The sequence below is a fragment of the Danio rerio genome, chromosome 21 (assembly GCF_052040795.2).
Source record: "Danio rerio strain M-AB ecotype USA chromosome 21, GRCz13ab, whole genome shotgun sequence".
In the NCBI taxonomy this organism is placed as follows: Eukaryota; Metazoa; Chordata; class Actinopteri; order Cypriniformes; family Danionidae; genus Danio; species Danio rerio.
Window position 1 is genome coordinate 42,208,046 of NC_141041.1, and position 12,816 is coordinate 42,220,861.

The 12,816-nt window shown below is 34.8% G+C and overlaps 1 protein-coding gene across 2 annotated transcripts in view; it reads right to left on the bottom strand.

Moving 5' to 3' along the window:
* Positions 1-12,496, bottom strand: part of uimc1 (ubiquitin interaction motif containing 1) — a 39,326-nt gene extending 26,830 nt beyond the window's left edge. For both annotated transcript variants that reach the window (XR_015520527.1, XM_087301753.1), the window contains exons 1-6: positions 12,168-12,496; positions 9,850-9,922; positions 9,632-9,756; positions 6,336-6,590; positions 4,755-5,255; positions 174-237 (exon numbers count right to left, since the gene is read on the bottom strand). Coding sequence is in view for 1 of the 2 variants with exons in the window: in XM_087301753.1 (XP_087157879.1) it covers positions 174-237; positions 4,755-5,255; positions 6,336-6,590; positions 9,632-9,756; positions 9,850-9,922; positions 12,168-12,275 (1,126 nt within the window). In the remaining variant the exon portion in view is untranslated. The remainder of the gene's footprint in view (positions 1-173; positions 238-4,754; positions 5,256-6,335; positions 6,591-9,631; positions 9,757-9,849; positions 9,923-12,167) is intronic.
* Positions 12,497-12,816: the final 320 nt, after the last annotated feature.

Here is a 12,816-nt window from a genome sequence, read left to right on the forward strand (position 1 = left end):
CCATAATGCGATTTATTTAAAGTGTAACAAAATAAAAAAAAGAAAAACACCCATGAATCTTGTCTAACAAGAAACTGTTAATTAACACATTCTTTTTACAGTGTTTGGGAGTAAATCGTGCAAACAACGTCAGCAATGGCACAGCAGAGCGAGATGTGTAAGAAATACCATACCAGTGACAGATTCTTTCTCTCTTGGAGTGGTCTGATCCTCCACTGGCTTTTGGTCAGGGGTTCTCTGTTAAAATGATCACACAATAATAGTTAGAAATGTCAGTAAGGTGCTCAAACTAGCCTCTGGAGATCTACTTTGTATCAATACACTTTATGAAAACATACAGTTGTGGTGTGGAAAGCATGATGGATGCCTTTCTATTACTGTTTGATGAATAGAAAGTATAAAAGAACATGAAATTGAAATGTTTCTAACCTATTAGAAGTAATGAAAAAAATACTTATTTCAAACCAAAAAGGTAACAGGGAGGGATGCACAATATTATCTGAAAGTCTGATAAATTGGCTGAGAATGGCATGTAATGTGGACATTAGCATTGGGCTCATTTGAAAAAATTATGCTAATATGCCTTTCCAAGACAGGGTATGTACAGGAATCCTAAAGGTCGTTTCACTACCCTTTTAAGACTTTTTGAAGACCTTCTCATAATATTTTAAGACCTTATCGCCGCTTCAAGTTCTAATCTGTATCAAACCTTTAATGTATATTTTCCTATTTTGCCATCTGTTTCGCTCCATGTGGAGAGCGTCACATCACCTTCCCGCATTTGTCCCAAACTATGTGACATCACCCGGATGGATAAGCTTGGCCGGACATGCCCCGACCCAAACTAATCAAGTAGTTCGAGCACGCCGTTGTTAATATTAGGAGGAAAATAAATATACTTATGCTTTTTTGGGGGTCAAACACTTTGGACAAATCTTGAACAAAATCGAAGACCCTGTAAAAATCCAATTAAGACTTTTTAATAGCTTTTAAGGGCCTTATTTTTCTCATAATTGATTTATCAACTTTAAATATTTTTTAAGACCACTTGGACACCCTGTTACATTTTCCCATTTTGCTCTCTGTTTCCCTTTATGGTATCGTTACATGTGGAAACACACATTACCTTCCTACTTTTGTTGCAAATTACGTGACATCGCCCGGATAGAGGAGCTTGGCCGGACACAAACCGGCCTGAATCAATCATGTGGATTGAGCACGTCATTGTTAATATAAGGAGGAAAATAAATATGTTTATTGTTGTTTTGCAGTCAACAATTTAGACAATGCTTGAACAAAATCTAAGACCTAGTAAAAATGCAATCAAGACTTTGTAATACCTTTTACATCATTTTAATACCTGACATCTTTTTATTACTTTATTGGTATTTTGATTTTGTAAATGTTCAGTTTCATAGTTGATTTATTTATTTTTTTGCCCGTATGTTTTATTTATATAACAGAGAGTTGGCTATAGAAAATTATAGTTGATTAGTAAAGTTTAAAGATTAATAAACTTTCATTTTATGTGCCATGTTTTGAAGAGAGGTGAACCTATGCCAGGGACAAAGTCCTAATTTAAATAAATTGGTTTTAAAATAGATAAAGCTTCCCCTCTCCCCAAAAACCTAAGAATCTGTCACCAAGCTTTAACAGAGCAATAAAGCGTTGGAAGTTAAAACTTTCTGAAGTTTCTAATATAAAAACCTTATATTTATACGTATCGCCTCCAGATATCGGCTATCGTCAAAAATTCCATATTAGTGCATTGCTAATGTGCAAAATAAATTATATTTAAAAGTATAGACGGAGGGAATGGATATCTCACTTCTGTCATTCATGAGAAAATATTACATGCTTTTCCTTCTATGCTAATGAAGGACTACTGAGACATTTCAAACATGGGAGTTCATCACAGGTCCAATACACATCTCTGCCATTTGCTTACAGTAATTATGTGCTTTTAACTATACACAATTCATCTGCTTGTGATCTTCTTTCATATAACTTTGTTATGTTTGGTGTCATTTGACATTTAGTGACTTAAGCATTATAGTGATGAAATCAACAAAGATACTGATGTATTTCAATATGCAATCTGTTTACTATTGTTGAGACATGGCCTGAGGAGAGTGTGTTAATGTACTTCTCCCCCCACTTTATCTCCTCAACCTTGCTTTCATGTCCAGCTGGTTTTGAAGTTTGGTTTTCACTCATGTTTGACAATGCTTTGCTCGGGGTATAATAGGGAAAGGTAACTGTTGATCTGGGAAAATAGCTTTTGCTCTGCATCTCCCGCACGCCGGTGCGTAGCTTCATATGCTAACTTAGGCAGTTTCACTGTCTTTGTTGCTCAGCAGTGCATATGTTACAGCTAATTTCTTTAAACAGTATGTTAGTTTGTTTCAATCTAGTCTACTGTCTGTACATTGAAGCATGTAACATTTAAACATGTAACAACTTTAATGGAGTCAGATTAATTACCATGGAGTCAGATAAATATTTTATTTAAACACGCCATCATTCAACTGCTTTTTGTTTCCGACTGTTGGTTCAGAAGAGCAGTGTAAGCTTCAAGCCCTACACTTGGTGTCGATTGACTTATTTTAAAAACTTCGGTTTAGACACCAAAAAATATACATGGTTATCCAAAAGCAATGCCCACTAAACTGCCAGCTTTAATCTTCCCATTTATTCAATCATTGCTTGGTTTGATCTGTCCTCTACTAATCATTTTACCTCATGGATGTACAGAAAGACCTACAGCAAAGCTTTAAGCTATAAAGCGCAGTTGGAAAACTGACTGTCAACTAGAAGAGGGTGTCACAGACTGAGATAGAGTATGGTATAACTTTATTACTTCATCTAAAAATCCCAACCACCAACTCATTCTCTATAACTTTTGTCATAGAACCTACTAGATCCCACTAAAAAGACATCGTTTCAATGCCTCCTTTGGTCATTTCTGTGATAAATGTCCTGACCAGAAACTTGTATCTTTTTTCCATATGATGTGGGATGTGGAAAAATACAAAAGTTTTGGAATGAGGTCTATGTTATCTTATCTAAAATAATTGAATATGCTGTCCCCGTGAATCTTTCCATTCTATTACTGAGCGATGATTTTATGTTGAATTTCACCGAGCTACAAAAAGCTGTTTGGCTGGCTGGTTTAACTTCTGCAAAAAACTACTAGCCCAACAATGACTGCCTCCACATAATTTGGACAAGTGGTTGGTACAACTTCAGGACATTAGAATGTTGGAATTATCCACAGCTCAAGTGAACTGGGTACAAATGAGTACATTAAAGATCTGAGGCCTCATGTACAAAGACTTGTGTTGAATTAATACTAAACATTGAGTACGGACAAAGCTGTAAATGTGCGTATGCAGTAATCCTCTTTTTACATCCAAATTAACGTGAAACTGAACGCACGTACTTGAGCGCAAAACCCCTCCCTGCCTCCACCCCTACATAAATATGGTAATGACTCTACTTTAGCAAAATCAAATGAAAACGCAATGGCAAAAGCACACAAAAAGAGAAACTTCACTTCAGAGAATGTGAATTTTTAGGTGCTCCTAGCTGAGGTAGACCAGAGAAAACTGTTATTTGCACGTTTGACCTCCCGAATTAATAACAAAAGGAAAAAAATAGAGTGGGAGAATTTAGCTGACACGATTAACGCAGTGGGGTTTGAACATCGCACTGTGAGTGAATTAAAAAAGAAATTTAAGCTGCCCTATCATATTTGAGCATCACATATTATTCGTACATTTAAATGGAATGAATGGAAATGTTTCCGATTCACGTAAGCAAATTTGTCTTCAGATGGCACCTTTATAGCAATGTGCGTGCAGTCAATCACTCCGATTACATTGGGAATACTGGCAATTGCAGCAAATTGCACTTTAATGTTTGACTGGTCAACTGCATGGTATGGAAACCTTATATACCTGCCAAACATGCGGATGACCGCGTCCCATACAGCTGGCATTGCATGGCTCAAAGACGACTGGCTTAACCCAAAGTGGTCTGCCAGTTCCCTTTGGAAAGAACCAGTTGCCAGGATACTTTGTTGATGCGCTACTTTGTAGTGTGCAATTTAACATAATTGCCTCTAGGAGTCGCCAATGAAAATTAAACACACACACACAAGAAATAAACGTACCAGACATGTAGTTGGCGCAGACCAACGCACATTCTCACGTTCATTTCATCGTTAGTAAATCCAAACGTGTGCATGAAATCTGGCATACACAAAGTTTTTATGTGTACGTATCGTTAATACATGAGGCCCCTAAACTTCAGCTTCTGACAAAACCTCCTTGTTTATTCAAAGGAATGATCAGAATCCAGAATGACTCGCCTACTTTGTATAAGTGATACTTGATTTCTGTTAACTTCTATTCATTGGATACCCCAGTTTCAAGAGAACGCAGGGGAGGGAGTGGGGGTATTTCAATTGGCATATTTCACTATATAGTTTTTTCAGCCTGCTGGCTTTGTTAACAATTAATAAAAATAAAAAAATAAAAAAGAGCAATGCCCACATTAACACATTGCCATTTGTAACTCATAACAAGACAATAAAATATATTGACTTTTTTACTTTACAAAGCTTTGCATTGCAAATATACTGCATCTTCTAAAGGTTATGAACACATACTTGAGCTAAAATATCAGCTTATCAGATACTGGCATCCCTAGAAACTAGTGAAACATCTGTTGTTTAAGGATGTCCTACTTACATGTGTTAAAGTGGCATCTTCCTTGATTTTAGGCACAAATTTTGGACTTGACAGCTGGGATTTCCTCGATGGCGAAAGGCACGTATCTGAATCTGTGCTCAAACCTTGGCTTGACTCTGTTGGTAAATGCGTATCTTCGTCTGGTATTTGAGTTTCATCTTCTTTCCCATTGAAACTTTTGTCCTCTATTGAATCGTTTCCTCGTCTAAAGTTATTTTGAGTGAAGACCGGGCATTTGGGGAAGGGTGAATCTACCTGCTCGGGGAACTGAGATCCATTGGCACGGGAGGGAGTGACGATGCTGTTCTGCGTGTGGATGTTTAATGAATCAGCGCTCGCTGAGATGAGCTCCTGACTCAGTTTCTCCACACAGACTACAGGCCGGCGACTGGAAGAGCTTTGTCTGGTCAAGACAGGAGACAACTGGGACTCTGAGAGAGATTTGAAGATCTCAAACTCTGGAGTGTTGCTGATGGCTGTCTGTTTATCTGAGGTTTTGTCCTGAGGAGATGCACAAGTATGAGAAAAACAAAGGAAAATGTAAATACTTTTATGATTATCCCTGTGTGTCTTCACACTTGACCTAAGAGTTAAAGCATTGGTAATCGATCAATAGCCACTTTTCCACTATCAGATCGAACGGTTCTGTTTGCTTAACTGTTTCATATCATGCCGATCTGAGCCAGTCAGTATGAAAGTGGTTTCATTTTTCGCTGTGGCACTGATAATGAAACTCTTGGAATGCAATACAAATGCACAAATTATTGCCTTGGTAACATAAGTGTAACTTACACAGCAACATGGATGATGATGACGATGATGATAAGAGATTTCAGTTTTAGGAACTTTTTTTTTTTTTTTTTTACAAAATTACAACTTAAAATAAATAAATAAATAAATAAATGTTTTCACCTAGTTGGTTTTGATGTCATTGGTTGCTAGGCAACAAAGTGGTAACATCATGCGCACACATGCTATACCAGTCCAGCATGGTTCAGCACAGTTGTCTAACCATGCCTAGAATTCCGCGCTGAGAGCAGTTTTTAATGGTGCCAAGCTGTTTTTAATGGTGTATATATATACACGTGTGTGTGTGTGTGTGTGTGTGTGTGTATATATATATATATATATATATATATATATATATATATATATATATATATATATATATATATATATATATATATATATATATATATATATATATGAGTAGGTACCTAGGTACCTTATGTACCTAAAGAGATCATTTTCATAGTAGTTTGTACTATATTTCTAGCCTTAATGTTGCAGAAATATTTCTAATATAAGGATGGTGAGGACAACAGCTCATTTATTGCATGTCACAGTGCTGTGTTTGCACTGTTGTTTTGACAGTGTCACAATACCAAATGTTTGGTTATTTTACTTCATAAAAATATATTAAATTTATCACAACCAATAAAATGTTAACCATTATCTGAAGGTGGACATTCTTACAGTTATACTTAATTGCTTAAAATATTAGATAGGTCAGTATTTTTACAGTAATTTAAAAAGAAAATATATTGTAACATAACATAAGGCCATTTCATAACAACTAACCTGAGTGTCAGCTGAAGGCCTAGATATGTGAGCTGGACTCATGGATGAAATATGTGAGGAGGTCGTCTGTGATAGATCTGGCATTTCTGGAAGTGGACTAGTTTCCCTTTCTATCTCATTGTGTGACTGATCTTGGCTGTGGTAGCACAGTTTTCGTCTCAAGTTTGTAAAGGTTTCTGCTTCATTCTCTAGTGGTTGATCAGAAGAGCTACCAGCTTCATTCTCCAGACCATCAGATGGTTTTACAACGCTCTCCTGCAAAACACACGCAACAGGTTTGATTAATGACATTCTGCTCTTCTATTGGTCAAATTTGTGAAAGGCTGAAATACATTACATGAATTATCATAGTCTGGATGATGCGATGCTAACTAGTCATTGCCAGTCTGCCAATTTTAGCTAGCTGAAGATGAAATACTGCATATAATGAATATATAATGTGTGATTTGGCTTTATACCTTGATTTCATACCTTCCTTCCAGGACTATCAGGATCCAATCAGCTGTTTTTGATGACCAGCTGAATTTTAATGACCACATTAGAACTGCCCAATCGTGACACTTCCTACACTGTAAAAAATGCTGGGTTCCACAAAAAATCCATCAGACCTCTTTTCTTGTAAATAAGCATTTTCTATCAGGCTCCTATAATTAGGTTCAGAAGTTTAATTTTATTGATAATGAAAAGGTTATTAGCTATTAAATAAATAAGAGTTTTTTTTAATTGTCACTTTAAACAATTCTTTGGTTTTAACAAGGTAATTTTTCTTTAGCTAAATCCACTTGTGCTTTTTTTGCAAAAACCTCTAAATCCACCTATTAAGACTAAAGAAATTAGAAATAGAAATTATTTTACCAAACATAAAATACAAACCACCTAAAACTAAAAATACATTAATCTGTCAAGTAAGTGACGGTTCATTCCACTGTGGTAACCTCTGATACACCAGATACTAAAAGAAAATTAATTAATGAAATCTGTCAAGTAAGTGCATTGATCAATAACATTAAAACTGACATTAATTTAATCTTAACAATGTGTTGTCATATCTGTTATTTGGGATTTAGATTTCATGTGGGTTGAGCAACGTAAACGTTGCAAAACATTGTAAACTAAGCTTGTAGATTCAAATAATGTAGTGTAAAAACATTGTGAAATGTTATATCTGTGCATTGTCCATTAATATAAAATGTTTATCAGACATATAGGTATTATGAAGTAATATGAATATTGTATAGTATTATCCAATATATTTATCTGTTAAAAAATTGCTTAAATTAGCTAATAAAACACAAGGTAGGGTACTGGGGAAAAAGGGGATGCCTCTCAGACACTTTCAGAAGCTGTCTTTGATTCATTCACACAAAACTCAAGGTCTTGGTCTCTTTTTGGTCTCTTGATTATCCTCATAGCATCCATGTGGGATAAAGGAACGGCATCTAAACTTTGTCTTTCGTGAAAGTCAGTTGCTGTTTAATGTATATTAAATCGGACTCTTTCAACGTAGAGTCGCAGCGCAAAAAAACTTTATGAATGCATGTTACACTTCCGACAGCACATTGCGTTTTCTTTTTCTTATAATGCACAGAGTTTTGAGGTATGGGACATTTTTATTTGCCATTCACTGACCTTCAGACAGCCTCATCCAGTTTATCAAACTCTGTCTTTTAAAATCTGAATCAGAAGCAGAATAAAACAGTCTCCTCATAAAGCCAGCGTATCAGCACGCTGTTACATTAAAAACATATGATTCGATTTATGCCTTCCGATTGGTTCTCGGGATATATTGGCTTTTGCTGTCAAAGGCAAGTGGCGTTTGGCGGCTTTTACATAAAAACTGTTATGTCTGAATGTGCTGACGCTGGGATTTAGATGATTTGAAGCAAGAATATTTGTTGAACATGTACTACAGTACATGCCTAAAGCTCTTGCTCAATGTCATTATCTCATTTTTGGCGGAAGTGGTGTTTAGTGGCTTTTGCATCTGAACTCTTCATACATACACATATATATATATATATATACTATATATACATACATATATATATATACATACATATATACACACACACACACACACACACACACACACATATATATATATATATATATATATATATATATATATATATATATATATATATATATATATATATATATATATATATATATATACACACATATATATATATACACACACACACACACATATATATACATATATACATACATACATATATATATATACATACATATATATATATATACATACATATATATATATATATATATATATACATACATATATACATACATATATATATACATATATATATATACATACATATATACATACATATATATATACATATATATATATACATACATATATACATACATATATATATATGTGTGTGTGTGTGTGTATATGTGTGTGTGTGTATATGTGTGTGTTGTTTTATATTAATTTCAGTATTATGGTAATGTTTATATGATTTATTTACAATAAAGTCTGTAAAAAAATTATAGTCAAAGTTACTTATATATATATATATATATTTATATATATATAGTTTTAGTAGATATATTACATGAGAGACTTGCTTTGTTTTCCAAACAAATGGATTTAATTCGATTTGCATTTTAAACCTTAAATAAAACTATTCTTTCATGCTTTGAATTTTTATTAAATTTTATTTTATTTTATTTTTTACAAAATTCGGCCCAAAAATAACAACAACAACAGCAGAACCTGTCTGGCCTTAGTAAAAACAAATCAAGCAGAAGAGATTGAAAAAAGAAATGAGAGAAAGATTTTGAAAGTATTCCTGTTTGTTCATTTTCGGTCAAGTAAGTGAAATATAAGGCTAATATCTTATATAGTACTGTTCATACATATATTTAATATCTATTAAATTCAGCTTGTCAAAATATTGCATCCAGCTAACTCTAAACTAATGATTTAGCAGCTTCTAAATGTTATTCTCATTGCTTAAACAGCATAAGTAGGCAGAACAATATGTTCAGTCGTGCATTAAACATGCAATATCTCTATCACAGCTACATTGGGAGGATGGTTTGTGAGTAAACTGACCAGCAATTGGTTTCAAGCATAATATAAGGTAAATAATTGATCTTTCTTTACAACAACGGTCAGTTTTTTAGTGTATAATGTTCAGTTAATATTTGTACAGATTCTGTGCTGTACGTAGTGTTTAAAAATAGGTGGAATTTGTTCAGATTTTAGGTCATGTAGTGCATTCCAGCCTTTTCTAAAAAAAAAAAGTTTCACCAACATTCAGACTCTCTGCGATGGCTTTCTGAATGTTGCTGTCTTCCAGCTCTTCTCTATTGGCTGCAGAGTTTGCTTCTTGAGCGCTCAGTCTCATGGCAAGAGCCAGCATCTCCTCTTCTGTCATGTCTGAACACAAACAGAACCGGAAAAGTCTGAATGAGACACACATTCAGATTCCATGCACAATTATTATTATGATTTATTAGTAATTGGCAGTACCTCGTAAATGAGACTCATTCTCTCTTCGCTTCCACCGCACTGAACGAGAGGAGCGTTTATTGGCATTTTCTTCCTATAAACAGGAAACAAAATAAAGAGCCATATTCAAGTTAGTTATTATTTTTCTCTCAGCACAGCACAATTTAGCCAATAAATGTCATAGTGAAGGCTTATACATCATATATTTTTTTATTTAATCCCATGTCAGCCATGAATAAATATACAATTAAAACCACAAACAAACTAATTCATAAATCAGATATGATTTTTGAAAGGTTAAATAACATATCTATTTATTTATTTAGGTGGTTTTAATAAAAATGAAGGCCACAAAAAATGTGGGTCTTATTTCTTGGTTTCATATTAAAAGGGTGTTTGTTGTAAATATTTAGATCAGATTTAATGTTGTTTCTATCTTATTTTATTTATGCCACGAGTAGAATTTAAAGCTGCATGGTGTTTGGAGTTGACTTATTTTCATATTGACATTTATGAATTAAATTATTCATTTTTATGGTTGCATCAGTAAAAACTAGTGCTGGGCAAAGATTAATCAATAATAATCACATAAAAAAGGTCTGTTTTGACATAAGGTATGTGTGTTTATGTATATGCAGACAGGGCCGGAGTGGGACTCTTTTTCAGCCCTGGAGTTTCAAGCCTTAGACCGGCCCACCTCAGTTCACGACTGACTATATTAAAATAAGGTCATTTCCAATTCAGTTTCTAATTACACTATCACGCCTTTTTTTTTTTTTTTGAGAAAACAGCTGCTTTAGAACTTTAAATGTTCAAAAACCCTAACAGTATTATATGTCTTAACAATAAAACTATAATTTAAAAAAAAAAAAAACATACTCAGACAAGAATCAAACCCGGATCGGCGGCGTCGTAATCTAACGTGCTAACCACTGGACCACAACATGTATATGTATATATATGTATATGTATATGTATATATAAAAAGAGCAGAGCTGCGGTAAACAAATGAATAAGAAGACTGTAGTCAAGTAAGTAAATAAATAAATTTAAAAAGTGTGACTGCTGAGAGCAACAGATTCTGGAGCTAGGGACACCGGCCCTCGCGGCCAAAAAACGGACCGGCCCACCGGGAATTCTCCCAGTCCTCCCGATTAGCCAATCCGGGCCTGTATGCAGACATATTAAAACAAAACTATAAAAAGACATTCTTTTTTGCTAATTTATTTTTATAAAATTTGCAGCATATTATCAAATACATTTAAATAAACATTTCCTCAAATATATGCATGCATTTGTGTATTTATAGATGCATATTAAAAATACACAATACGCACATAGATATTGTGTCAATATTAACTTTTACTTTCGATGCGATTAATCTTTGCCCATGCAACAATACTAAAATTAAATAGACTCGGAGGCTTTAAGGCATGTGTTTTAGAATTCAAGTCTATGTTCGATAATCCCACAATTTAATCATTTATTTATTAACAATATTAACAGAGTTTAAGGTTAAGTGACCTAATTTTGTGTTTCTGTAAAATGGATTGCCCAGGAATGTATCGTCACCTAAATTATAATGTTCTATCTAACCCACAGGTGTCAAACTCAGTTCCAAAAGGGCCGCAGCTCTGCACAGTTTAGTTCCAACCCTAATTAAACACACCTGATCAAACTAATTGAGTCCTTCAGGCTTGTTTGAAACCTACAGGTAAGTGTGTTGGAGCAGGGTTGGAACTAAACTGTGCAGGGCTTCGGCCCTCCAAGATTTGAGTTTGACACCCTTGATCTAACCTATATCTTATTATGACAACTTATTTACATCATGCAATGTTTACATTTTAAGACTTTTTATTTAAGAAAAAGTTTTTAACAAAGTTGAACTCGGGCTGCACGGTGGTGCAGTGGGTAGCACGTTCACGTCACAGCAAGAAGATCGCTGGTTCAAGCCTCGGCCTGCCCCCAGCAATACAGAAACGTACAATAGATAAATACATTTTCTGAAGTCTTTCCGATTATAAGCTTAAATCATTCAACCAATAGTTTGAGTATGAGTTTAGGGGTGACTGTTTAGCAAAACAATGACAAAAGGGCAAATGTTTGGAAAACCTGTTTAATAATTGTGCAATTGTGCGTAGTGACGATACTGGAGAGTAATTAGCATAACACTGTCAATGCTTTGTATGAGATTCTGACTTTGAAATTTAGCAGAAAGAACTTTTACCATGGTAATTTTTTGGAGTGCTTATTGTTTATCCCGATTTACCCACCAGGAAAGCTATAAACGAACTCAAACAGACATTGGGTTGTTGTCTGCTGCGTGTATAGTAACTCACCTCTTCATGATCAGAATCAGAAATGACCAGGGGCTCCTCGTTGAGCTCCACTCGGCTGACTTTGGCTCTTCTTCCGCCTTCATCCCCTGTGCGCTTCCGGCGGGGCATCCTGCGCCTTCAACAACATTAATTCTCTCTCTCTGCACACTCCTAGACGCGCTCTCCGAGACTCTGCTCCAGCTTAACCACCCATGAACTTTTACCAAACACATTCAGTGTTCATATTCGGCATTTCGGTGTTGGTTCGCTCAGCAAAAGGCTTCAGAAATAAGGATTTCGATTCGAAGCTATTTTCGCAAGCGGTTGTCAGGTCACGTGACATGAGGGACAAGGAAAAATGTTACGTCATAGCCGACAGCGCGCGCAAAATCAAGAGAAGTTTCGAGTCATTAGAGTAAACCGGCTTGTTTTCAATGAACCGGTTCAATTCAGTTCAATTCAATGATTCGTTCATTCACACTAGGATGTCGAAACAATTTTATAAAAATAAAAGAAAAGGTTTTAGACGTTCAAACACACGTAAATCAGAAAAAGGATGCGATGTCAACTACATAAAATTAATGTAATTAAAATTAAAGAACATCACACACATAATCAAATTATTCAACAGATAATTTTGGGGCTTTTTCTTTTGGTTGGAAATGGTCAG